General features: G+C 50.2%; 13 protein-coding genes across 13 annotated transcripts; 6 read left to right on the top strand and 7 right to left on the bottom strand.

Annotated features, from left to right (window-relative positions):
• Positions 1-1023: 1023 nt before the first annotated feature.
• BBK36DRAFT_5235 (hypothetical protein) lies at positions 1024-1369 on the top strand (the record flags this gene model as incomplete). Its single annotated transcript, XM_024898202.1, has 2 exons — positions 1024-1243; positions 1326-1369. 2 exons carry the CDS (start codon positions 1024-1026, stop codon positions 1367-1369), a joined length of 264 nt encoding a protein of 87 aa, XP_024749207.1.
• Positions 1370-1862: 493 nt separating this feature from the next.
• Positions 1863-2963, bottom strand: BBK36DRAFT_1120028 (hypothetical protein; the record flags this gene model as incomplete). Its single annotated transcript, XM_024890646.1, has 2 exons — positions 1863-2035; positions 2099-2963. 2 exons carry the CDS (start codon positions 2961-2963, stop codon positions 1863-1865), a joined length of 1038 nt encoding a protein of 345 aa, XP_024749206.1.
• Positions 2964-3342: 379 nt separating this feature from the next.
• Positions 3343-4179, top strand: BBK36DRAFT_1160007 (hypothetical protein; the record flags this gene model as incomplete). The annotated part of the gene is made up of 2 exons (XM_024894255.1): positions 3343-3559; positions 3635-4179. The coding sequence occupies 2 exons, from the start codon at positions 3343-3345 to the stop codon at positions 4177-4179; spliced, it is 762 nt and encodes a 253-aa protein (XP_024749205.1).
• A 1200-nt stretch (positions 4180-5379) lies between these two features.
• BBK36DRAFT_1141811 (FAD-binding domain-containing protein) lies at positions 5380-6972 on the top strand (the record flags this gene model as incomplete). The annotated part of the gene is made up of 2 exons (XM_024893480.1): positions 5380-6615; positions 6670-6972. The coding sequence occupies 2 exons, from the start codon at positions 5380-5382 to the stop codon at positions 6970-6972; spliced, it is 1539 nt and encodes a 512-aa protein (XP_024749204.1).
• Positions 6973-7442: 470 nt separating this feature from the next.
• BBK36DRAFT_1120338 (P-loop containing nucleoside triphosphate hydrolase protein) lies at positions 7443-8480 on the bottom strand (the record flags this gene model as incomplete). Its single annotated transcript, XM_024890684.1, has 2 exons — positions 7443-8224; positions 8288-8480. 2 exons carry the CDS (start codon positions 8478-8480, stop codon positions 7443-7445), a joined length of 975 nt encoding a protein of 324 aa, XP_024749203.1.
• Positions 8481-11088: 2608 nt separating this feature from the next.
• Positions 11089-12093, bottom strand: BBK36DRAFT_1121049 (purine and uridine phosphorylase; the record flags this gene model as incomplete). The annotated part of the gene is made up of 1 exon (XM_024890778.1): positions 11089-12093. One exon carries the CDS (start codon positions 12091-12093, stop codon positions 11089-11091), a length of 1005 nt encoding a protein of 334 aa, XP_024749202.1.
• Positions 12094-13565: 1472 nt separating this feature from the next.
• BBK36DRAFT_1169570 (hypothetical protein) lies at positions 13566-13958 on the bottom strand (the record flags this gene model as incomplete). The annotated part of the gene is made up of 1 exon (XM_024895335.1): positions 13566-13958. One exon carries the CDS (start codon positions 13956-13958, stop codon positions 13566-13568), a length of 393 nt encoding a protein of 130 aa, XP_024749201.1.
• A 553-nt stretch (positions 13959-14511) lies between these two features.
• BBK36DRAFT_1169569 (cytochrome P450) lies at positions 14512-16478 on the bottom strand (the record flags this gene model as incomplete). Its single annotated transcript, XM_024895334.1, has 9 exons — positions 14512-14686; positions 14757-15030; positions 15092-15263; positions 15324-15440; positions 15497-15626; positions 15687-15783; positions 15839-15922; positions 15984-16299; positions 16359-16478. 9 exons carry the CDS (start codon positions 16476-16478, stop codon positions 14512-14514), a joined length of 1485 nt encoding a protein of 494 aa, XP_024749200.1.
• A 1480-nt stretch (positions 16479-17958) lies between these two features.
• On the top strand, positions 17959-19110 carry BBK36DRAFT_1121010 (hypothetical protein; the record flags this gene model as incomplete). Its single annotated transcript, XM_024890771.1, has 4 exons — positions 17959-18021; positions 18084-18463; positions 18532-18630; positions 18687-19110. Coding segments are annotated over 4 exons (966 nt in total), but the record flags the coding sequence as incomplete, so codon positions are not given.
• Positions 19111-19584: 474 nt separating this feature from the next.
• BBK36DRAFT_5227 (hypothetical protein) lies at positions 19585-20040 on the bottom strand (the record flags this gene model as incomplete). The annotated part of the gene is made up of 1 exon (XM_024898201.1): positions 19585-20040. One exon carries the CDS (start codon positions 20038-20040, stop codon positions 19585-19587), a length of 456 nt encoding a protein of 151 aa, XP_024749198.1.
• Positions 20041-21844: 1804 nt separating this feature from the next.
• BBK36DRAFT_1121057 (Zn-dependent exopeptidase) lies at positions 21845-23446 on the top strand (the record flags this gene model as incomplete). The annotated part of the gene is made up of 6 exons (XM_024890781.1): positions 21845-22211; positions 22268-22434; positions 22505-22882; positions 22947-23089; positions 23140-23317; positions 23372-23446. The coding sequence occupies 6 exons, from the start codon at positions 21845-21847 to the stop codon at positions 23444-23446; spliced, it is 1308 nt and encodes a 435-aa protein (XP_024749197.1).
• A 577-nt stretch (positions 23447-24023) lies between these two features.
• BBK36DRAFT_1121380 (carbohydrate esterase family 1 protein) lies at positions 24024-25112 on the top strand (the record flags this gene model as incomplete). The annotated part of the gene is made up of 3 exons (XM_024890820.1): positions 24024-24715; positions 24782-24921; positions 24988-25112. 3 exons carry the CDS (start codon positions 24024-24026, stop codon positions 25110-25112), a joined length of 957 nt encoding a protein of 318 aa, XP_024749196.1.
• An 88-nt stretch (positions 25113-25200) lies between these two features.
• On the bottom strand, positions 25201-26100 carry BBK36DRAFT_20620 (NAD(P)-binding protein; the record flags this gene model as incomplete). Its single annotated transcript, XM_024897900.1, has 1 exon — positions 25201-26100. One exon carries the CDS (start codon positions 26098-26100, stop codon positions 25201-25203), a length of 900 nt encoding a protein of 299 aa, XP_024749195.1.
• Between the last annotated feature and the right edge of the window lie 189 nt (positions 26101-26289).

Genomic DNA, 26289 nt, shown 5'->3' with positions numbered 1-26289 from the left:
AAGTACTTCTCCTCTACCGATCCACGGATCGTCGGCCTCTCTCGGGCCCCGTCCGACTTCATACCCCACACTCAGGACTGGGATATCCTACGGAGGTACTCTGGAGTGTAATGTAGATCCGGCTTCGGGAAATGGCAACTGACCCCGGTTCTATCCGGGGTGCATGGAACGTGGCAAGTAATATTCCGTATGTGATGAGGCCACGTCTAGTGTTGACATCTGCCGACACTAACATCGGTATTGGGGGACATCGATCAACTGCATATAGTAGAGAGTTAATGCGCGGGGAATCTTTTGATGGTCCCGTTGGAGCCAAATGGGAAGAAAGTTACTCCCGGAATATTCGTACTTGACATCGAAAGTAGCCGATGGGACAGGACTTGTAATTGATCCTCAAAGTGGCCGACGAGAGACTATTACCTGAAGTTAAACGAGAAGGTAGTAATCGTTATGTAAGGACGAGGTGTAAAGGTGATAAGTCTCTGTATACCTGAGCGTATGTAGAGTGGTGGTGGCTTATAGATGACGTTGATAGAAGTCATGATTTGAGTTTTCTGGTCTGCGTCTTCAGGGGTAAACATTGCTTTTTCCTCTTCAAGACTTCGACGTTCTGAGTCAATCATACCTTACGGAGGGACTCACACCGGAGCCGATGTAAACCACAGTAAAAAGTGACCGAGGAATCCGAGGGACGGGGTTTCCGTGTGGTCAAGCACCAATGTTTGCAGCATGCTCGTCTGGATGATGGGGAGCATGGGAGGACTGCAGCAGAAGAAATGAGATCTGCATCATCATCTTCACGGAGAATCTCCATATCTGTCAAGGTTCAAGTGGAACACTCAAAGACCAGAACATGGATACCAACAGGGCGGTGACGGGTTTACTCGGTGGCGTATTGTCATGAGTGACTATAAAGACAGGTCTCTCGCCGTTGGATATTCTCAGATCAAGCACCGAACAAACAATCTCACACCTAACAGCTTCTTACCCACAACGACAAAAACATTCACCCCGTCTTTCAAGATGAAGTTCGCTCTCGCAATCGTTTCCTTTGCCGCAGCAGTCTACGGCCAGACTGCTAGCGACATCCCCAGCTGTGCACTTGGTTGCTTCCAAACCGCCATCACCTCTGTCACCGATTGCGCAGCTATGGACTACGCCTGCGCTTGCAACAGCGCTGACGCGGTTGCTGCTTCGGGACAGTCTTGTGTGATTGCCGCTTGTGGAGAGGATGTTGCTGAGAGTAGGTGTCCTGACTTCAACATGTGGAATGCAAAACATGACGACTTGGGGAGAGGAGAGAAATACTAACATCTGTACTCCAGACCAGGCTTTCCCTGCTTTCCAGGCTCTTTGCAACGCTCAGTGAGGACAGTGATAATTTCACAAGGCCTGATATGGATGGGCACTCTTGAACATAGAGCGACAGAGCAGATAGTTAGATGATCAGCATCGATATTCAGCGAACCCTTGTGCCTGCTTCTCATCGTGAGGCTACTTCTTATATGGTTGAAACAGAATACTCAACAATACCGGAAAATGTCTTGAGTAACGCATAGCACACGCGATTATACAATGAATATAAGCCATATTTCGCATATCTGATTGGATCTCTCTTCTCAAGGCGCATCATTCGCAATTGAGTCACGACGCCAAGTGGACTTCTATTCAGCGCTTGGAAAATCTTGCCATTCAAAGTTTGGATATGATATTGCAAAGAAAATTGAATATTTCTTGCAGTCACCGAGGTACGGGCCAGTTTTGGCGTGCCAGCTAGGTGTATGACAAGCACAAACCAACATAACTCGTACAATTAAGTCGTCAAATACAATTTTGCTCCTGCTTCTTTTCCCTTTTCCCAGTCACCACGTATTGGCTACAGAAGAAGCCAGCCGATGTTTATAACTCTCAATACTCTGACAGAAATCTTCACAGTAGTTGTCACTGATCCTCTCGGCTGACAGGTCACGTTGAAAGCTGACAAGCTTCTCTCTTAGCTCATGATACAGCTCCCAGAGCGAACGGTAGCGGAGAGCTAGAAAACACGACAAGTTCAGCATCCGAACTACTCTTAAATGGGTGGTCTGGAGATACTCACTATTTGTACCATCCGTAGCGTGCCTCTGGAGAAGGGCGTGAATCTCCTGTTGAAAGGAAACCAGAGTCTCCCGACAATGGTCTCTTGGCAGTCTCGATGACCTGCTAACAGGGGAAAGAAATGAGCCTCGCAGCTGTCTGACGTGATCGTCGACCATGCTTCCCATGGCTTGTAAGATGTACTCAAAGTTGTTCGACACATGGGATTTTGTGGTCTTGAAGGAAGCTTGCGAAGTGTGAGAGTCTTGAGATGCATTGCGCAGAGGGCGGATAGGTGAATGTCCTCGACTAAAGCGATTTCGCCGAGGACTGTGGGGTGAAGTAGGGACCTCCAGCCATGGCGATGTCGGTGACGCTGGTGTTGCAGATGATGGTGTTGGAGAGACTAGTGAATCTTTGCTGCTGTTCATCCAAAGTGCTTCTTTGGCAGCAGCCGTAGTCTTGCGAGGAAAGCCTTCATCATTGGAAGTTGTGCGGATGGAAATGCGAGGGCGCACGCGGGCTGGAGTAGGGCCTGGAGACGGAGTCGGAGTCGGCAGAGGGGCACCTTGACCCTCGACAGCCGTGGTAAACGATGCCTGGCTCACGGAAGGGGAATGTGAAAGTGTGCTGGTGGAATGTGAAGGCTTGGTCGCAGTCTCTGGCACGAACAACACGCGCGGCCGGCGAGCCTCGAATTTGACGACCGGCGCTGCTGAAGTCAACGCCGCAGAGACGAGCGCTGTCGTCGTCGGAATCGATGGAGAGGAGGCCTTGCGACGACATTTGCTGGCTAACCTGTGGTAAGACGATCTGAACGAATGAGCGTCTCTAGGGACGCCCAGCAACTCGCGCGAGTCTGAGTATGAAGAAGACACTGCACTCATCATTATTCCTGTCTCCCGTGCTCCCCCGGCAGCAATGGGTGGCTTGTGGAAAGTTCGTGGGAGCTGTCTTCTTCAGCGAAAAGCGGGGTTAGAGGGGAGATGCTTCTCATATACATGCATGGAGGCTGCTGAGTTGATGGCCTTGTGCAATTCTGCAGTATGCTGTATGCAGCTCGACGTGTACGCTGCTGATTTGCTTCTCCCGGACGCATAGAATGACGAGAAGAAGAGCCGCGCCCCTCTCTTGGGTGGGGGACGGGTCACGGAGCTCTGTATGTCATTGTATGAAAAGAAAAGGCATGTCCTCACGCGGAAAATGGCCAATATTCGAGTTGCTGGAGTTTATCCAAAGTCTACTCTACAATCACAGTGGCAGCCCATGGAGGCCGAAGGAGAGGGCTCAAAGATCTTGGACTATGTGGTCAGATCTCTCAATGAGGAGGAGGACTTTCACTTCCTCCGTCTGGAGTTTCTCCAGCGCCTCAATATCGTCGAGCTACAGCTCAAGCTGGTGGCACTAAAGAAGCGCATTCAGCGGAAGCATGTATCAGATGCCGAGTCACTCGAGGAACTCAGAGTTGGCCTGAAGCATTATGGTAAGGCCTATACGCACCCCTCATGCGAAGTGCTACGGTTGAAATGAAGCGGCTGCTGACACAAGGGCAAAAAAGCGACGGCCATACGCGACTATCAGTTTCTCAGGAACATGAAGAGCGTGGAAAAGACGAGCATCCCGCATCGCAAACTTCTGCTACAGAGGTTCTTCGACTCCGAGCTGGACTTTGACGATCCGTTCGAGACGCACTACGCGTACTGTCAGGACGTCAACGCAAACATCGACCCCATTCGAGAATCTCTAATGAAGTACATCCCCGACAACCTCGCCTTCTCGCGGTCAAAGTGCCTCGAAAAGGGCGAAGGCGCGTTCCCCGAAGGAAAGCCTCCCCGTACAGTCTCGCCGTTTGTCGACCGCCTCGCCCGGTTCATCATCTCTTTCATCGGGCCGGTGTTTCTCGTCGCGCCCATGATCATCATGACGCTCGACCCGTCGCAAACAAAGAGCTTGGTGACGGTGTCTGTTGCCGTCATCATCTTCTCTCTGCTTCTGTCGTTTGGCGTCCGCGTTTCTAATGTCGACACGCTGGTCTCTACGGCCACGTACGCTGCGGTGCTTGTGGTGTTTGTGGGAACTTCTACTGGCAGCGGTGGTTCATGAATGTCAGACACTATCATATTTCACAATTCTCTCTTGTTCCAATGGGGTTTCAATCGGCAATCTTTGGTTCTCAGCAGCGGCTTCGATGGACTGGGGTGAAGAGCATGGACGAGAAGGGCGGGAGTTAGGTACACATGCGGCTGAAGGCACTCAATTTCCTCCACGAATGGGGAAGAATTATGGGGAGCATGCATGGTGGCGAACAAACGGAGACTCTCGACAAGCATAGGATGCTGGGTGTCATTTCGTGTAAGATAACTCATTATTATTTGGTCGTATTTGATATGCTTCTGATACGGTTGAAAGTGGCAGGGGTCTTTGCTCTTCGATATCTGGCTTCTTGACAGCACGACACAACCTGCTGGAAGAGTAGATAGATGAACTGCAATTCGGCTGTTGGTTCTGAGAAATCTGCTTCTGACAAATAATTCCCTTGATCAGGTATCACCGAACTGCACGTCTGTCCCATGGCCAGCTGAAATGCATGCAGAGCCGTGTGGGTTCTGCCGCCATGTCGTCAGGCTGCATCCTGGCTGCATCCTGGCTGCCCAATCCCGTCACATTCCTTCCTATCAGTTCTCCAACGATGCTCTTCCAACTCGGCATGTCACCATTTTGTGGACCTTCTGTCAGAAGTCAGGCGAACGGAGTTGGGTCAGCGGCATGAAGTAACTGTTGGCTACACAGGCCGTGGCAACGATGGCAGAACTTAAGACGGACATTCCATGTGACCGACAGAGGGAGTAAGCGTTCGTATAAAACCAAGGCTGACGCTCACGAATGCGTGAATGAGGCTATCACAGTCCACGCATTGCCGGAAATGGCTACCAGAATCTTAGTGCGGCTACACAAACATGCCCAGACGACACCCGATACGCTGGAGACTGATTATGTATGGTGGTACCATCACCTTTGCAGAGCCTCAGATGATACCACAGTTGGGGTGGACGCATCTCTGTATCACAAACTTCATCAGCAACTCGGCATAACTGATCTCTGAGTTTGTGGCTTGTTAATCATATGATGGTTGAAAAGGAGTCTTTTGTCTGATTACCTATGAGAATGGAAAAAGAAAGAGCAAAGCTTCAAGTATAAATTGCCCGTCCAATGTCGCTCCAGATTGTAATCTCGAGGACAATATTCATCGTAAATACAAATCTCTTTTGACATAGCCAAACATCTGACGCTTCATTCGAGGAAATGGCGCCTATTCCTGGCATCAGCGGCGAGCAAAGCGAAATTGGCACTGCGAGCTATGAGCAATGGAGGCAACAGTACGCCACGTCCACTCATGAAAATGATCACGATATGCATCCTGGACACATCGTCCGTGCCTTGAACTCCAAGGACATCAAGGCCGTAATTGCCTACGCCAAGGAAAATGGCAAAGCTATAGCCATACGCAGTGGCGGCCATCAGTACAGCGGCGCCTCGTCCACAGGTCAATCCAACATCCAGCTAGACCTTCGGAACACTTTCAAGGTCCCCGGACAAGATCTGTCGCTCATACAACTTGACGATGAAACCCATGTTCGCGTCAGTGTCAGCTGGAGCTTGCTCGAGTTCAATTCTTTCTTGGGCGCGAACCATCTGTTCGTTCCGCATGGGCAGTGCCAGTCTGTGTGCATGGGCGGTCATGCTCAAACTGGGGGCTATGGTCAACTGGGCCGCAGCTTTGGATTGATGGGAGACCATATTGTCGAGCTTGAGTTCATAGATCACAACGGCACCGAGAAAAAGATCACTCCAGCGAGCCACCCTGACGAGTTCTTCGCTTGGACTGGCGGCAGCCCTGGAAATCTGGGAGTCCTGACCCACATCACGCTCAAGGTCTATCAAGATGCAGACTATCGGGGCTCCCGAGGCCTCAAGTGTCTCCATATGTACACACCAGAATCTCTTCAGAAGCTCCTACAAGTCTTGGCCGAGATGAACGACGACGAAGACTTCCCTCGCAACTATGATCTGTGCATCACAGTGATCAGTGAGGACTACCCTCTCGACGGCATCTTCGACCTGAAGCGACTTACTAAGCAAAAGTCTGGGCTTTGCAGACTGGACGGAACTTCACTTATGTCTTTGATCGTCATCTATGCACAGTGGGTGCCATTCAGCACCATCGACAAACCAGATGATACGTGGTTTGGCAAGCTCAAGGACGGTGCCGTGATCACCGACGATAGAGTCAGACCCATGTCGGAACTGACAGCTGAGTGGATCTTCCGCAAAGATCGTGAATACAATCTTCCTTATGTGAAGCGTACTTACCTAACCGCTGCCACGAACCTGAGCAAGAATGGCTGGGTGAAGTGGACGGCCGGACGCGTGGACGAGGTGGTCAAGACCACGGGACATTATATCGCTGCTCAAGTACAGCCGTATGGCGGGAAGAACTCTCGCTTTAGGGTCAACGACGATGGAAGAAGCGCATACAGTGTAAGTAATCAAAATCTTGGAGAGGATAATGTTGCCAGCTGATGAAACAATTAGTGGCGAGACTCGACAGTGGTCTTGATTCTCGATAACTTCTATGTTCCTGGAAACGGTCACAAGGAGCAGGCAGAGGCATGGGCGGCTATCAACGAAGAGCAGGGTATTGGTGAGAACAAGTATTTCAGCACGCAGGATCGACGCGTCCTCTGGGGATCATGGGGCAGCTATAATCTTCATAGCGTTTGGCCACACTACTACGAGGATGAGGTAAAGTACCAGAGGATTCAGAGGGCCAGGAAGGCAGCTGATCCATATGGTGTCTTTACACCCAATTCTTTCTCTGTCCTGCGCGCTGACTAGGCAAAGGAGCAAAGGCTACTACATGAGAGGTAGAGTTGTGGCTTACGTATAGAGATAGTCAGTCAACTGTTGTGATCTTGAATCTAATTGAAAGTAATTATTATGCGAGCTGTACACCGTATTGGCCAATGTTTAGAACTGTTAAGGGATGGAATCAGGAAATAAGGGCTGGATGACGGACTGAAAGAGTCGTGAGCATGCGTCCGCTCTATTGCAAAACCGAGTTCTGACTAGGTAACTGCTCCGATCAATAGAGAGGTAAACGGGCCTGAAAACTCCGCTCTTTAATCATATATAAGAATAAACAGCCAGGCCTCAAACATGAAACAGCAGTCCAATTATTCTTTGCAAAAACGTCACCGCCTGATCTCCAAACAAACATACACTGACCAATTCCATCTCAAGAGTGTCGCAGAGAATCTGCGGCTCGAAGACCATTCCTAAGCCTCTTTCTCGATGGTCATTTTATCTCAGGAATCAGGCCCAAGGATGTCTTCCTTTATGAGATGGAAGAGTACATCTCTGCCAGGGGACACATCCCTGAGATCGTACTTGGCGCAGACTCTCTTTGCTTGGCGTGCGCATATCTCATCCAGCAAGTTCTTAACGGCATACGCATTGCCAAATCCCTTCTCGCCTCGCCCTCGGCCTACTTGACGAACAGCCGCTTGCATAAATTCTCCATCCAGGTCGCCTTCAGCGGTCATCTTTCCCTGGAACCTCTCGTCGATTAGGTCGAGGAGCATCCCGAGCATTTGAGAACCGCTGAATTCTTCAAGACGGACGATGTGAGGAATCCGGGCTTTCAAGGCTGGGTTTTGCTCGAAAAGGGGCTTCATCTCCTCTTCACAACCCGCAAAGACGATGAGCAAGTCGCCAATAAGGGTGTCCATTGCTTCTTGGAGGATGTGGAGGATTATCTGCCCGGCTCTTCCGGCATGCGATCCCACGAGCTGGTCCGCGTCGTCAATGAATAGAACGCCCCCTCTATGGAGGCAACCCCGATTGAGGGTGAAATTGGCGGGATCATTCACGTCGATGGCAGGATTCTGCGTGGGACGCATATCGTTGATGGCGAGAAGCCTGCGCCGTCTGACTGTTGCATCCACGGGAGGCGGGCGGAACAATTGCTCGATTCTTTTAGGCCCCATGCGCAGGAGCTTCGATCCAGTCACCTCTTTGTAGGTGTTTGAACCGACCATGCTGGTGCATCGCATGTATTGCCCAAATAGCTGGCCAGCGCTGGTTTTCCCTGTTCCGACAATGTCAGTCCTTTGTTGTACTATATCAACGACCCGGGCAGCTGGGGACTTACCTCTTCCCGTATTACCAAGGATAACCGTGTGTAAGCGCTGCTCGGGAACAATTGCTCCCTGGATGCAGAGGAGACGATTCCTGTTGTTGATGTTGTCCAGGAGCTCTATCACTGCGTCCATGCCCTCCAAGCGGTGCAGTTCCCAAAGGACCCTGTCCTTGGCAGTTTCGAAACGGGGGCATTCAGCAGACATCTTGGTGATAGGTTGATTATGATGTTGCTTAAAAGATTCTTGGAGCTGTTTTGAGAATGGGATATATCTGGGGGATGAAGGTATCTTCTCATTTTTTTTTTTTTTTTTTTTCTTTTGGGAGGGAAGGCCCCCTTTTATAGGCTTCTGTAGAGGGATCTCGTTGGAAGATCTCATCAGAGACTATTCAATACTATTATCATAGAGTTTGAGGTGGCGGCATAGTCTGAGGCGTACTGAGTATCGAAGTCCCTTCTGTAAATGGTGTATACTCCTTAGCCATCATGAACTGGGTATAGCAACCACGAGAGCCCAAAAGCTTAGCAGTGGAAGCGGCTTAGCACAGCACTCAAGGCAGCTGGGTGAGTCTATCATTTCCAGCACCAGGATAACATCTCGTTATATACAAAGGTGGTTTGACGCCGAGCTTGAAACTCTAGGGGATGGCCAACATTCCCACATCTGGAGGAGGAGCTTCCGAGCCACTATGCACTATTGACCGATGCCACGTACCTGTCTTGTATTGAAGCTTCTGATCCGAGCGTTCAGTCCTTTCGTATTTCAGAGAAGTCTGTTCGAGGCATGATCTATTCGAGTACTGCCACTCTTGCGTAGAAACTCCAAGTGCAATCGAGGTAGAGCGTCGCGTGGCCTCCATTCGGCGCTTCCATGATGTGATAACAAGCCAAGCAAGGCTCCTGCAGCCTTGAATCTATGAACGTTAAGCCCACTAATATGACCACTTTTGGCGACGTTCATCATAATAATTAAGCTTACTTCGAACCTTGACTGTGACCTTTAGCTTGGAGGGCCCTAAACCTTGATTCAGCCACAGTACGGAAATATACTCAGAGGCTCTGAGAATTATCGTGTAGCGAGGTGGCGCCAATTCACGTGGATTTCGCCATCAGTAGACAATGCCAGAGATCCGAGCCAGAATATCGACCGATTTGACTGGTCCCTACCTATTCGTGAGTAAATACAACAATACTAGCTATGTTACGATGCTCAAAATCTATCATGTAATTGCAAGAATGAAGAGCAAACAACTTCAAGACACAATAAGTGTAGATGTACAAAGTATTAACGGGAGTATCTTCAGCATTTCCTAGGTACCTATGCTGTGAGATACTTGGCGAAACAGGAGAATGAACAGTTCTCACAAACTATCATTCATAGGCCATTGCGAGAAGGGTCACGCAGACCGTGTTGGATTCATAATACATTCGGTGTGCTTGTATTCTATCACATACAATTCCTTAGACAAGGCTCAAACTCTCTAGTAGTCATCGTAACAGCCGTCACAATTACATGCATCAAGCTCTGCAATCGGTGCGTACTGGTACTGAGGGTAGGCGGCTTGATTGTGACCTTGAACCATTCGATTCTGGGCAGGGTTTCCATGATTCCATTCCACAGGACCATATCCTTGACCTTGATGGAAATTTCCAGCTGTGTGCTGCTGGGGGTGGGCCATATGTGTAGGGACCCCGGTGTAGCTCGGATGCATCTGAGGGCCGTGTGGGTTCATGTAGCCATTTGCGTTTGCAAATTGAAAGCCATTTGCTCCCTCATCTAAGCTGTGTCCCCGTGCAATCGGACGAGCATTGTAATCTTGTTGGTAGAGATTCCCGTAGCCATTCGCTGGAACAGACTGCCCTCGGAACACGGGAGGTCGTGGTGGTTGCGCTTGGTAATAGTTGTTGTCCAATGCCCCATGGTCACCGTCGTACGCATTGCTGCCATACTCGGTATATGGAGGTGGTTGAGAAGGTGATGGAGAAGATGCTTGAGGGTATGCGTGAGGGAATGCTTGAGGAAATGCTTGAGGAAATGCCTGAGCAGGCTTTTGAGAGAAGGCAGCTTGGGTAACGCGCATAGCACTAGGAAACGTCTGGCTCCTCGCTAAAGGCGGGTTTCCCTGCTCTTCCTGCAGCAGTTCTTGCAGCAGTTCCTGCAGAGGCTTAGTCTGAGTAGAGGCATCTTTGTATCTGCATGCTGGAGGAGACTGCGTGGGAACGCAGCTGCTTCTTCTCGATGCAAGCCCACGAGGATCCTCCGCACATCCGTTGAACTCGTTGGACAGACTGTTTGCCCCCGTTGGCGACATTGGAGGTGTTTGTGGGATGTTGCTGGGATGGACATCTTTCGGAATGCCTTTTCCCTTCTGGGAAATCTGCAGTTGATTCAATCCCATGAGTAAATTTGCCATTGCAGCCTCAACCTGTCCCTCTTTTACCATCTTCGCTAGATGGACTGATGCTTCTCGGAACCATGATTCCACATCTGGTTTTGTAGGCGCGTTGCTGCCGAGGCCAGATACTCCCGGTTTGGCATCAGGGAGCTCTGTAGACTTGGCATCAGAGCCTGTCTGATCCAACTGAGTAGTGGCTGGTGTCGAATTTTCCGACAATCCATCTTTATCGGCGGATTCGACCCCGTCAGAAGGCCCCTTCTTAGCTATAACAGGTCAATAAACAATGGCATAGAGCAGGCACGCGTAGGGAAACATACCAGATGAAGCAAAGATGCTTTTCTTATCCCAGATATTCGTCACAAGGTTCTTTGCGCCGCTGAAAACATCAGGAGTGATGGAAACTGCTCGAAAATGTTAGCAAGGGCACACATCTACCAAGAGGGATCTTCCAAATGTCAACCTGCCTTGAACTCGTTGAAGCTTATCAACCTCGCCCGCCGGCACCACTGTCAGATACGCCTTTGCACACGCTGATGCAACTGCTGCGGCATAGTCTTGCCACTTTCTGTTCTTGTGAGAATCGGCATAGTCGCAGATCCCTCGGATGACGATACAGGGAAACTCGTTCATCAGCCCCGCAGCCTCCATCTCAATGCACAAGAGGTTCTCATCAAACTTCCGATAGAGGCTATCGCGAAGCATGGCGTCCTTGATGACTTGGTTGCCCGATGCAATGAGACCGCAGTGAATCACCAAGTCCTCTTCTCTCGGCTCTCTATCAACCACCATCCTCGGGTCGCAGTGGGTGCAATCGTCTCCCTCAACATGGCTGTATTCCGACTTGTACAGGACGTCCTTGAGCGAATCTGACTTTAAGAAGCTTTTCCGAACGTTCGGCATCCATCTCATATCATCCAGGTACCCGAGCATCTTTGTGCGCGAAGCCATCTGATCGGCTTCAAACTTTCCCAAGGCTGTGAGCAAAGACGTTGGCGGAGGAGCCAACGACCCAGTTCTCCTGAAGTTGCCGCTGTGCTCTGCTCTGCCCATATCCCACTGGACAACGCCCGGCTCCGAGGCAGTAGGACAGCTGATGACCACGTCTCCGAGGCGGGTTTTCTGGGGAATGCCACCGCCGACGCCCACCATCAAGCCGAACTTGATGTTGGGAAACGTGGACACCATGCGCGTTGCCACTGTTGCTGAGCTGGTGTTGCCGTATCTGCCCTTGGGTAGGCCGGCAATGACAACCTTGTGTTTGCCGATGCTTCCGAGGGTGTACGCGTTGTAATCGCCTGATGGGTTGGGGAGGTCCTCGTGTCTCTCGTCGAGCATGAACATTGCGGCTGCCTGCTCGTTCGGCAGGGCGCAGACCCAGCCGATGGTGTAGTCTTCGTAGGTATACTTTGAAGAGTCCATTTTATCTGCTCCAATGTGCGTGTGGGAAAAGACTTGTGCTCTCACAGCTCTTGGACGACCAAATAGGATGCCGTTTCTTTAGACCCAGATATCTTGGGTAGACCAGTCATTTCCATCAAAGCAGACGGTCATGGCTCAGATCAATCTCGGGGGCATGTGAACTCATATACCAGTAGAAAATGATAACTGTTCTTCCCGATAATGCAGAAAAAGAGAATCAATGGGCATGAACTGCAGGGCAAGTGCGCTATTGCATAAGTCCAAGCCAACTTGATGCCCGACAACCCAATGTTCGAATAACATCCAGTAAGCCGCCTTATAGAGGGGCCGACATGAATACGTGGACCAAGAGAAAATAGTTTCAGCCAGCCATTCGGAAGAGACTCTATCAATATGTCCATAAGAGACACATGGCAGGTCCAGATGTGCATGATGTTACGGCATTGTGCATAAGCCTATATAGGCGCCCCCAATCCTCTCACAGAGTGGCTTAATGCATCATATCGGTGATGCGCTGGACAATTTTACTGTCAGCCATCAGCGTATTCCAATGCTGAGCCGCGTTTAGCACCAAGTTCTCAGTATGTCGACCGACTTCCTGCGTTCCAGCTTTGCTAGACTTTCTCTGCCATCGCCGTGATCAAAGTCCGATGCTCTTCCTCTTCGCTGTCATTCTTTGATGATCTATACTCTGTGGGGTGGCCACCCAAAGCCCAACATACTCTCTCGATGTATGTGTAAAAAAGAATTACAATCGCTATGAGTAGTGGACTACGCTTTGATCCATGCGTCTGGACGTCTTCGCTGAGTAGCTGATGCTGCATCTGGTGAGCACATGCACCTGCATCTGTCAAAATCCGAGATCATCATGGGATGTCTGCATTGGTGGTACTTCGATGCACGTGAAAGACGCCGTTCGCATGGAGACAGACCCTCGACTGACTCGCTGATTTCCAAGCTACAATGTTTTAAGACATCTTCTCGTCTTGACGTTCAGATGTCGGTCGATATTATGGTACTGTGTATAATATGTCTGCGCTCACATCCCAGACGAAAGCAGCCATTGGCTTCTCGCCTCCTTCGCCCAGCCTCCAACGAACGGCCTACTCATGACTCGCTTTGCTAAGTGCATTGATTTCTATGTATGACGCTATAAGGACCAATATCTCTACGCCCTCCCCAGCTCCCCAGCTTCCAACTCAGCATGATGTCGATGGGCGGCTTGATGTCACATTCCTACAAGTGCCGGCCATACAACTCGGGCGGAGTCCTGTTATTCAGTCGGCACGGACGTCTCGCATCACGGCAGTCATCCTCCATCCTTCAATGGCAGCTTGGAAAGATAAGCGAATTGGGTGGTGTAACGATGCTCTTAATCAACCTATTTCATTAATCCACACTTCAGCACCTGGAATTTTGCACCAATAACCAGGTCAACAGGACATGGGTCTCGGTGTCTTGATCCTGCGGCCTCAGAAGCCTTCCTCCGTCAGTCCAACCAGCCCCCAAGCGGCAATCACCATGCCCGAGACAAAGCGAAACACAGCCTTGCCGGGCATTCCCTCCTTCCAGCAGACGTAGCCATCCACGAGGCCCAGATACGCGCCCATGACAGACATGACAGTGTCCACTGCGGCGAATTTCTCTTGTCGGTAGAAGACGAACATGAGCATGCCGAGAGCAGTGGTCCGAGCCGAGCAGAGCACCATGACGGGATGCGCAGCGGGCGATTCGGCGATGCGCTCGGGTAGGCCAAACTCGAGCATGGCGTTCTTCGGCGACCAGAAGGGCCAGAGACCTCCAAAGGTCGTGGCGGATGCGACCAACAGCGGCGGGATGTGCCGTAACGCAAAGTGCTCGAACATGATGCGTAGTGATCAGAGTGTTGTCGATCAGCTGAGTTGAAGGAAGCTTGCACTACCCAAAGAAGTGAGATAAGCAAGACGAGGGAAAGGCGATGGATGAAGGAGAGAAGGGAGCAGGATTATGTGGCTCGATGGGAGAAAAGGCGTCGATGGTTTAAGACTGGCTGCGGGCTTGAAGGATCTCACCAGAAACTGCAAATGCACACACGGTTTACACCCAACTTGATTATCTTTAACGCTGTTGGCTCTGTCGCCGTAGGATCAGCTACATCCGGCCGTGTCTGTCACTGGCAACTCCGTCTCATTCGTGGTACGAGCCAACACCTTTATATCACTTACTCCGCCCTCCGGTATGCAGCCTCTCAAGAACCATCCGACAATCATGTCTTCCGTGAGTTAAGAAAAGAACGGTGTTCAAATTGCAACATCTATATGACTGCATACTCTACTAGTATGTATTCCAAGCTCCAGCAAACCAGGGGCCAGGCAACCAGGGAAACTCCATCTAGCCTTCACCTATCCCACCATATCTCCTGCTCTAAGCCGCAGCCAGTTACATACAAGAAGCACGGGGGCGGAGAATAACCTTAGTGCTTGCGTAGGGGTAGATGAATGTGCGCCATGCAAAGTATCGGGCAGCCTTGGGATCTTCGAGCTGCATGTCGTACTTTGTGACGAACAGCGCAAGCAGCGTCTTCATGACGGCGGTCGCATAGAATCTCCCGGGGCTAATGCACACAGAGTGTTAGCCAGTGACCGAGACTTGTGATTTGTGACTCGACTCTCGATCTGACTTACCATGCCGAACGCCCTGTTCCCCAAAGCTGCCAATCGTTGACGTCGGTGAAGCTGGAGGGCGCTTCTTGTGGAACTCGGTGACCAGAGACTGCAGAGAGTTGCTTGTCAAGCAGCTTGGGGTCAACGAATCGGAAACCTTGAAATTGCAGCGGATCTGCGTAGTAACGAGCGTCCGACATCATGCCTCGAGGAGCTGTGCAGATCCACTCGCCTGGCTCGATTCGAGAGCCGTCGGATAGCTTAAAGGGCTTGAGAGCCATGCGGCGAGAACTCACTGGAAATGATAGTCATTGTCTGTTCTCTATATTTGCGTGGCAATTACTTGGGCGACTTACCTGACTCTACCGGATTCAATCGGGCAGATTCCTTCATGAAGCTGTCGAGCAGGGGGAAAGATTTGCCTCCCGCCTTTTCGAATTGTGCCCATCCTGTGCTTTCGATTTCGTGCCGTATGGGCTCAATGTACTCGGGGTGAATACAGAGGTCGTGAAGAGCGAAGCAAGCAGTCTAATCACAGTTTACACTCAGCTTGAGTGTGATGTTGGAGGACATGAAGTCTTATATTACCGTTGATGTGATGTGCACTGACCCAAACCACAGGGCCATCAGTTCATGAACTATTCGCTCGGCCGACCAGGGCTTTGCCCGAGGTGAGCTCTCCATGACCCATTGTATGCAATCATGCTATGGGCAGCTGTTAGTTAAAGAGAGGAAAGAAGAGCCCAGCAAGTACAGCTTACATGCTCCGGCACAGCCTGCCCAAGGTTCTTTCGCGCCTTTTCCCCCAGGCGCTCCTCAGCGATGGGTATCAACGCATTGTATAGTATCTTCCCAGAGGCCAACTTCTTGGCCATGAAGTTTCCAATGAGACTGATTGTTTGGTGTTAGCAAACACCGCACCTATTATGTTCACGCTGAATCGAGTCTTACGGCGCGACGGCACTGGGAAGAAGGCGCACGACTTCCGCTGTGATCAAGGTCTGCTCGATGAAACTCATGGCGGCGGTCATGAAGGCCTTGTCACGACCTGTTCGCGTACCGAATCAGTAACTGTTCCTTTCATGGACTCGATTTGGACTTACTGAGGTTATTTCCAAAGAAAGCTGTTGCATTCGTGAAGGCAATTGCCTCAATCACCATGGGAAACAACGGAGAAGTATACGATCCTATCAGAGTATTAGTAGTCCACTTTAGTCTATGTTTGCTGCTGCGTCTCTGGCATCTTACCATTTGCGAAGGGGCGCGACTCGAGCATGTTGTCCAAAAGGGCAGATATAGATCGCCTAGCATCAGGCAAGATATCAGGCAGATGGTTTGTCAGAAGAGTCCGCAGAGTTCTGACAAGCGGCGTACCATCTACCCCCTTTTTGTCAAACCAGTTGAAGTTCTGCATGGTGTACCGTGGCTGCAGAATCTCTTTGGCAGCTGCTTGGAGAGAAAGAACATCTTCCGAAGCAGCATCGATTTCCTTAATATGGTCCCACGACGATACCACGAGATAGCGATTCTCAGGGGCCTGGATCCAAAATGGGGCTCCTTTAGACTAGAATGGCTCAATAAGTACCATGTACTGAGAAAAAAGGCGAGTTTTGATTGACTTGCCTCTTCATATTTTGCTTGAATAATGTCCGGGCCTCTTAAAAGGAATAACCAGGCATCGACGCGCTTTTGAACAGACGAAAGCAGGCTCGAGGTGAACAGCCAAGCACTAAGCTTGCTCATGGTTGGAGAAACACCATGCTCGAGAGACCGGAAGGGTACAATAAGCAACCACAAAGCAGAGCAACTGACAAAGGCGTAGAGAACTTGATCCATGACTCGTAGTGAAGGTTATACTTTCGGTGAAAATTGTAGAGCTGTTACGCTGCAAGAGACTTCAGATAATGACGATGCTTAATTTTCAAGAACACGTGGATATCTCTTCATTTCATACACAATTTATACCTCTACCTCGCCAGCCTCTTCTTCAGTTGCGTTCAAAGCAGACAATACGTTTGTCTCGACACGTAGCATACGATCGTATACAGTCATCGGTTGAGACGAGTAAGATTCTGCTCTGCCCCCATGAAGCAACCAGGAGTATCCCTTCATACTCATATTCCTCTTCCCATGGATGGCTCCTTGTGTAGCTATCACCGCCTATGCGTCCCTTTCCGGCTCAAAGCGTCCTGTCTAGGCAGGTGTCATTTAGTGTATCTAATTCTAGGTCGGTACTTCATGAAAAGAGACCTTATCCACGTATACCGGGCGTCTGAAACCATTATATGCATATAAATATCTTAGGATTAGGCTTTGGATGCTGATACATCGGTCTGATTCCCTTCTTTTCCGCGGAGGAAAGCCTCCAAGTATTGGACGGACGATGAATGAATGTGTCGGTCCCGAGAAAATGCTTCCAACCAAACGCCACTCTCTCCCAAGCAGAGGCTGTGGTCATACCCATCGTACAAGCTCGACGTAACACAACAAGGCGAGGAGGCGTGGTCGACGTACACAACACATGCGGTGCCGACTCCACGAAGTATGGCGTAGTGTCGAGGCTTTCTGGCGTCGTCTTACGCCAAGATTCCTTCACGGCATCATGGGGGCTTATTCACTCTCTGCAGGAATAAATGGGATGTTCTCGCCCACTCCACATCACTCCTTCTTTTCTTGGGAATAATATTTGTAGGGCTGTGGAAGAGGATTATCTTCACCTGCGCCGCTTCCTACCGGTTACCGAACGTTTTCAGTGACAAGTGTTACCCGTTGGGATACCATCAGAATGATTCACCTTCCCAGAGACCTTGTTGATCTTTCAAAGATTCCATTGATTGCTAACCCGGATGGCAGTCCACCAAATCTTGCAGGTGGCCCGTCTCTGGAAACTGTCAATCTTATTGTTGGGGTGATCCTCATCGCCCTGAGCGCGATCGTCGTCACTATTCGTATATATGCGGGCCGCAGATGTGTCGGACGTCTCTTCCTAGATGATTGTGAGTAGAATCTGTGCAAACCTGACATTGTAGATGATAAAATGTCGCTAACATGAACACTCACCCAGTCCTTTGCCTGGCAGCGGAAATCACTACTGTTGTATATTTTGCATTGTTCAGCGCCAGTAAGTCAACTGGCTCAAGAGCCACCACTCACCATCCCTACCATTTTTTTCCCGGGCACCTATGAGAAACTAACATGTTTTTCTTTGCCAAAAGTTGTCGGCAAAGGCCTTGGAAAGCACGCTTGGGATCTACCTGTGAGCGTCATCGACCCATGGCTTCTCAAAGTAGGTATTCTAATAGAACCGAGTGTAGAGTGCTTATACTGATCACGACTTTCCTCCCTCAGAGACATGTCGTGTCCCAGTTCTTCGGCGCCTTTGGTAACTGGTTCGCCAAAGCATCTCTACTTGCCTTCTTTCTCCGCATCTTTGGCAGCCTTCGTTGGGTTCACATTGCCTGCTACGGGCTCCTCATGCTTCTGTCCATGGGCACCATCACTCACGCGGGACTATTTGCAGTGCTTTGCGTTCCATATGGGCATGAAGTATGGGATGCCAATCTTATGGCAAAATGTGCTAGAAGTGCACCGGGGACGCTGGCTGTTGGTGTGTGCACTTTGGTGGTTGATTTGGCCATCTTTGTCTTGCCTTTTCCCATCATTTCTAGGTTGAACATGGATAAGAAGAAGAAACAGGGACTCGTCGTTGTCTTCCTCATTGGTTTCTCGTACGTCCAGCTCCTGCATAACCTCTACAAACTTCCGAATGCATACTAACAGAAGGTTCAACCTTGAGAATAATCGTTACAAGCACGGTCGGCCTAGCTTACAGAGCCGTCGTCATAAATGGTACCGTTGATCCCACCTGGAACGGAACCAACGTATCTATCACGGCGTAAGCTTCTAAGGATTGTTAAGCCACATTATATGCATCAAGCTGAACATTTCTAGGTATGTAGATACTTTCGGGAGTATCATCGTCAGCTGTGCTCCAGGCATATACGCCTGGTGGCTGAAGATTTTCTCACACAGCTGGCTATATGCTTCTATTCGGTCCCTCTCACATCTCCGCTCGAAGCATTCACCATCAGGATCGAATGTATACGGCACAGATGATGGAAAATCCATCCCTGCGAATAGTGACTTGGATGACAGCCACTTTAAGCAGCCGAAGCTTTCGACATCATCTTCTCATCATATATTCCCCGAGTCCACTCGAAGAGATAATAAACACGTCATTCCAGTATCTACTGTCATTATCCAGACAATATCTGACAGGAGAGAGAGTTACGAAGAGAGTTATCGGATGCAGGAATACACATGGCAGCCGCCTGATGCAAGGATGAATCGAACTGAGGATGGAAGATGGATCTAGTTATAGGTTGTGAAAGGAGGTCGAAAGCTTGAGCACGCATAGTTGTCAAGTTCGCAAAAAGCGACACCGATTAAAGCACAGGCATACTCGCTATCAGGAATATCTTGCAAGTTGACGCCGTACTTTATACATGCTGAATACCATCAGTAATGCCTTCTTCTCTATCCAAGAAATATCAGCCTTAATAGAGTTCTATAAATATACAGCCAGTTTGTTCATTAGAACTACCGATATACATAGAAGTTATATCAGGAGAGGACTCTCTGTAGACGGATCAAGATTTTGTAGTCAGAATGAGTTATCTTCAAGGGAGCTTGAACTGCTCAGGTCTTTTCACAATCGGCCTATATCAGAGTAAATAGTTTGCGAATAACTATCGATTATTCCCGCTGTCTAAAATACACTTAAACCAAGCAGAATCATCATGTGTAGCCAAATCTTCCGAGTCCTCTCACGTAACCATAGCAAGGGCAGCTACTCATTGCAAATGTAAGAGTCGCAGTACCAAGTCTGCTGCCAGGCGCAAGAAGCCGCCCCGTAGTCACAACTCTTTGTCCCCGAAGTACCATAGCACGTAGCAACCTGAGACCCATCACCACCATCAATGTATCCTATGTACGTATCGCCGTTCTGATAAAAGTTCAAAGTCCCGACGCCGCAAAGGCCGCCCATCTGGAAGAAACTTGTAGCCTCCGGGCAACCCAGCGCTCCTCCAAAGCCTCCGCTGATCAACGAGTTGGTGGCCACGCCGTTGGCATTCGAGAGGTTGCTGCAGCCCAGTTTGTTTTGGGCAGAGATGATGGCGTCGGAGTAGCAGCCGTCGCTGAAATCACCGCCGGCATCGCAGCAGGGTCCGCACATGATTTGGAAGTCTGCCATGACCCCGAGGGAAAGTCCTAGGAGGAGGACGGACGAGAGAGTGGCCTTCATGGTTCTTGATGGGTGCTCGTTGCGTGGTGGATGTTTAGTTGTTTGGTTGATTGTGTGTTTGTCTGAGGGTGGTGGACAAGAAGGCAGCTTGAGGATGAGAAAAAAAGGACACTTGCTGCCAGAGGTGACAGTTTATATACATATAGTCTCATAGAGGGCTTTGATACGAAAAGCGGCTATCTCGTGACTGACAATAACGATAGTAAAGTAGCCCCTATACAGGGACGTCAGTCAGACTGCACTTACATGCTTGTTCTCTTCTTTTAGCCTGTATTCGAGATCCATCCATAAGCTGGCTCCCGATTTGCCCATGGTAATGTATCTCCGTACGTATGGATCTGAGTTCTACATCATTATGACAATAAAATTGAAGCGTTTCTCAAGTACCAGACTCACCCGGGTTTTTTAATTCCGCGGATTCTACGTCGTTGCTCGGATAGCCAGCAAGCCAGGGTTTACGCTGACCTACGAGCATCCATCAACACGAACCCAGCAGACCAAGTTGCTTTATAGCAAGAACAAACGAGTCTACTGGGCTGCCAAAACGATACAATAACATATCTTCTTAGATGGCTCTGGTCGAGTCATAAATCGCTACACACAATATGCTCTGCAACAGGCTATGTTTTGGAGCCTTCACCTACAGGATTTCAAGACTCGAAGTACACTAAGTTGTGCCTGAGGTAAGTACACTCAACCTGTTGTGAAGTTGACATGGAGGAACGGCTAATCGGCAACCACACGTCATAAGCAACCTTGCCAACTCAACTCATCGGGCTGTCGGTGAGCGAGAAGTAATCAAACTGAATCTCCGAAAACGCCGTTCAACCAGCTTTTTATCTCCTATATGGTTATGGTTGGTAGATCATGCCGCTTACTCCCCAGAAACCTGGCGTGCAACTTACCCCAGATCTCATTACTAGTGTCGATATCCCGGTTAATCATTCCACGCTATTGGTGGCTTCTCGTGCCTGAATATCAGCAAGACAAGTATTGTATGCCAACGGTGGTCAGCGTTGTCGTCGATGTACAGGGGGGAAATTAGCCCAAATACTCTGGATACTCTGGGCTAAGCGGAACCACGCTGGACCTCGTGTGAAAGTCTGGCATTGTATAGAGGCCAAAATGTCCGGATGATATGCCGAGTATTGCTGCTTCTGTGGGATATCGCAAGACTAACCTATAATGTGAGGAAAGAAGCCAGACGACGCGGGAGGGGTTGCTACTAGTATAGGTCCGATAATAGACTCCTATTCTACCGCATAAGGAATAAAACAAGTGAGTGAAAGACCTAATTGGAAGACTTCTCATTGTTGTCATACTGTTTTGAGCAATCAGTTGTTGTGTCTACTAAGCAGATCCTAGTCTCGAGATCATTGCCGCTATACGGAGTACATTGTGTCTCACTCGGCCGAGGAGACGTCATTCACCTCCCCGAGGACTACCTATTCACCGGCCGAATTAAAACGCCGAGTTTTTTTCCCAGTATTCTTGGATACCTCAGGATTAATGTATGAACCTGAAGAATTTGATACTCTTCGCTACATATGCTCAGGCTGCAGCGTTTGCGTAGCCATATCAATACATCCTTATCTTTACGGAATCCGGGGTTTATCTTGGTCTCAAGGGTACGAATCCCGGCATGTGATGTGGGGAGCCGAGATGGCGTCAGCGTCGCGACTTCAACCTGAACACTCTCCCTTCTGACTGCCAGCACGTGTTCTCGTACTGGCACGTTTGTGTGACTCCATCCTGGCATCCCTGTTGATACTTGACACTTGACACACTGACATCAGCCACCATCATGCTAAAGTCTATCTGCACGAGCTCGTTGCTCCTCTTGAGCGCGAGCCTGATCTCCGGCAGCGCAGCGTCTCAAGAGGCCCAGATCCACCTCACCGCCCCAGGAAGGCATAACCAAGTCGACCCGGCCATTCTCGCTGCGTTGGAGAAGCACTCGGATCCCGTCGACGCCTTTGTTTCGCTGCATCCCGAGGCTGCTGAGCAGCTCGCTCAGCCGCGTCTCCTGCGCGTACTCGGAGAGCCGAGCGCCCAATGGATGACCGAGGGCGACAAGCTGCGCCTAAAGCGCCAGGGCAAGAAGTTCACGGACATCACCGATCACGAAGATTTTTACAATGAGCAGGTGCATGCGTTGGCTGGTGAAGCTCGTGAGTTTGAAAGCCGACACGAGCCTACTGTGGAATATTGCTAATATGTCATGTAGACTTGCCCAAGCTGTCTCACCAGCGCCTTGTCAAGTCATTGCTGCCGCGCGTGTCGACGGAAAAGATGCACGATGTTCTTGAGCACATGACGGGCTACTATACGCGATACTTTGGCAGCGTCACTGGAGAGGAGAGTTCGCAGTGGCTGTACGACCACATTGCCGAGGTATGGCTTGCCCGTCGACCCTTCTCCCTCCTGTTGGTGGTACTGCGTCCTAATATGTCGATGTGTTTAGATCATCAAGAATGCGCCATTCCACACTCACATCTCTCTCGAGGTGTTCACTCACTCCTTTCCGCAATCATCCATTATCGCTCGCTTTGAGCCCAAAGTGAGAAACTTCTCGCTGCCGCTGACCATCATCGGCGCTCACCAAGACTCCATGAACTATCTCTTCCCGCTGCTTCCTGCTCCGGGCGCCGACGACGACTGCTCCGGCACGGTGAGCATCCTCGAAGCCTTCCGCGTCCTGGCGGAGAGCGGCTTCATCCCGAGCAACGGACCTGTTGAGTTCCACTGGTACGCTGCCGAGGAGGGCGGGCTGTTGGGCAGCCAGGCGGTTGCGCGATATAAGAAGGAGTCTGGGACTCGTATTGGCGCCATGATGGAGTTTGTAAGTCTTTCAGAGTCCACTTGCGCCAGTAAGTTCTCATTATTGCGACTAACACCAAGTTCAGGATATGACTGCCTTCATCGCGAAAAACGCCACCGAGTCCATTGGGTTCATTGAGACTGAAGCAGACGCCCCTCTGACGAAGTGGGCCGCCGACTTGGCCAAAGAGTACATTTCTATTCCTGCCAACGTCTACAGGCTGCCTAGGTAAGATTGAAGCTGCCTTTCCTTCCTTTCTTCTTACTGACAAAGAGCAGTGGCGCCGGTTCGGACTACATGTCTTACACACAGCTCGGGTACCCTGCTGCTTTTGCGTCTGAAGGCAATCCTTCGGCGGGTGAAGCCGAGTTTGGGAATGGCGAGTTTGATCCTTATATCCACACGGAAAAGGACACAATGCATATTGATGACGAGACTGGCGTGTTCTCCCTTGAGGTAAGGCTCCCTGTCCGCATTTCCTCACGGAACAGCAATGCTAATCAGCTGTAGCACATGGCCCGGTTCTCCGAACTTGCCATTGCCTTTATCATTGAACAGGCCGGTTGGAATAATAAGTGGAGGTAAGGTACTTCATACGAAGTGAGAAGATGCGGTATTGCGAGAACATGGGCGCATTTTATGCGAAATTGAGCTATCCATCCAACCTCCCCTTAGAAGGAATGTGACTTCGAACTATCTTTTGGCTGAGCGCCTTTGCAAGCGAGGCCGTGACGAGATTTGACCGTTCTGCACTTGAAGATCCAGATGGAGATATATCCCGATTCGTATCACAAGTTTCCGTTTATCGGAGCGATAGTCTTGGGAACAGTCCAACAAGCGCGTGATACGTCGCATGTCACAGGTCCGATGATTGAAGATTCCTCAGCCGAGCCCAATGTGCAAGGCATTATTAGCGCGCATGGAACGTTAAAGGTACTGTGAAACCTCGAGACCTTCCTAATCCGTGTCTTGGACAAGAGTCCAATCCACCCTCTTCGGTGTAGCCTGATCCTCACAGGAACTCAATCTTTGACACGTGAATGGCGTTTCAACAATCGGAAATTGCCTCAAGCACTAAATAAAAAGCCATGGGCGCCCTTGCAGGACGTCGAGGATCCGGCTCGCAGATGCCATCAAGCTCAGCAGCATCACCGCAGCCGCAATGATGAAGGCCATGAGACTCGGCTTCCTCGCTCTATCCGTCGCCTGTGTATCGGCTGCCGCGCCGTACACTGGCGGTGACACCTCCGGCTGTGGAAAGTCTCACTTGTTCAACGGCATCCCACAGAACCGATCCCTCCAGTCGGGCGGCGTGGAACGCAGTTACACAATCCACGTCCCGAACAACTACTCCGAGGACCAACAGTACCCGACCATTCTCGGCTTCCACGGCTCCGACAGCATCGGCCTCTTCTTTGAGGTCGACACCGGGTTTGATAGCGAACAGTTCACCGGCGACAAGATCATGGTGTATCCCAATGGACTGGGCGGCGCCTGGGCTGGAGCGAACTATTCCGAGGCCACAGTCGAGCAAGACTTGCAATTTGTCTGGGACATGCTGGTCGATTTGAGGCAGAATTTCTGCATTGACAGTGCCCGGATCTATGCGACCGGCATGTCGATTGGTGGAGGATTTGTCGATACCATTGCATGCAATGCCACTGTCGGCGGCGAGTTTGCGGCTTTTGCGCCTGCGTCTGGATCCTTCTATACCGACAATGATTCAAATTACGAGGCTTGTGAGCCTGCGCGTGTGCCTGTGCCGATTCTCGAGTTTCACGGCGGCGCAGACACTGATGTACCGTATGCCGGTGGAGAGGGCGAGGGTGGCATTGAGCCCTCCATTCCCAACTGGTGAGTTCGCCGGGATGGAAGGTCTGCTTCTGCATGGGGTTGTTGCTGATGTGTGAGGAATTATAGGCTCAGCCGATGGGCGCAGCGCAACCAGTGTGATGAACCGTATCAGCAGGAAGATTTGTTCGATAACGATGTTCATCACCTTAGCTGGACTTGCGGCGGCCAGGAGGGTGTTATGCAGCACTACAAGACCGATGACCAGAGTATGAGCCACCCTCTCTAACTGAGATTCTTGCGCAAGGTTTATTTGACTGACAAACTACTTATAGAGCACGACTGGGCTTCACCCGATATCAACTTTTCACAAATCGCTGCTGGAGATTTGCCAACTCACATTTCGGCGACTACTCTTGTGATTGAGTTTTTCTCGCAATTTACTCGACCCGCGGTCTAAATAGAGATCAAAAAGATCGTCTCTCTTTACGATGGATGAATAGAATGAGCGATAATGGCCTATTAGAGAAGTAGTCGGTTAGGACACGCTATAGAAGACTCTCAACCAGCTCCCTCACTTCTGCCTCCGTTAACCCCTTGATGCCCAAAAGCTCGTTATCCAAGTGGTCCGAAAAGTCTATTCCGTATCCCTCCCCAAGAAAGGAGCTGAAAACAAAATTCTGCAGGACCGACCAATCAGTGTTTCCCTTTGCCACTTGTTCCAGCGAAGATAGACGCATTTCCTCGGTAGACTTGTGCGTAACCTTCCATTCTCGACCATCCTTTTCTTTGGCATAACGAATCAGCTGATTTTGAGTGACAACGGCATCGTGAATGTATAGTGGACGATTAGCCGTCTCAGGGAGGTGTTCAATAACCCCAACGACAGCTCTGCCGATCGTATCGAGACTAGTCGCCGAGAAAGGGACGTCGCCGCCATTGTAAATGATGGCTGTACGCTCAGGGACGTTGACAACAAAGCCATGCAGGCCCCAGTCCAAGAAAGCACCAGTGCAAATCACCGTGTAAGTGAAGCCGGGATGGTTAGCAGCTGCGGCCTTGAGATACTCGTGCGTCTTGACTTTGCCTTCAAACACCGGCAACTGGTTGCGCTTCTCATTGAGGACATCGCTGCCGAATTCTGATGGTATGAATCTTGCCACGCCAGCTGCAATGGCGGCGTCGATAAGGGGATTCTGGTCGCCGACTGATGTAGATGTCAGAGTTGAGATGACGACGGTGTGACCTTTGAGAGCATTCTCGAGAGACTGGGCCGAGGAGTAGTTGACTTGGGCTATGGAAAGGTTGGAGCTCTTGGGAAGTTTCGAGGTATTGTTGCTGCCTTCTCGTGTAAGGGCTGTCACATGGTAACCTGCAGCTAGGAGGGCTTTCACGATAGGGACGCCCAAGTCTCCAGTAGCACCCGCCACGGCGACTCTCAAAGCCATTTTTGCGTGTTTGTCGTCGATTCACTGCTGTGGTATGGGTTGACAAGGTGTTTTCAAAATATCAGATGCGAGTATAGGATGATGGGTGATGGACTTCAGAAGAATATTCGGCTTGAGATATACTCGTCTTTATATTTCACACAAGGATGTAAGTGCTCGTGTATCACCATATATGTTAATCCATTGGAA

This window comes from Trichoderma citrinoviride, assembly GCF_003025115.1.
Source record: "Trichoderma citrinoviride strain TUCIM 6016 unplaced genomic scaffold BBK36scaffold_8, whole genome shotgun sequence".
NCBI lineage: Eukaryota > Fungi > Ascomycota > Sordariomycetes > Hypocreales > Hypocreaceae > Trichoderma > Trichoderma citrinoviride.
Note: the sequence above shows the minus strand (reverse complement) of the source record. Positions and strands in the feature narration are given on the sequence as shown.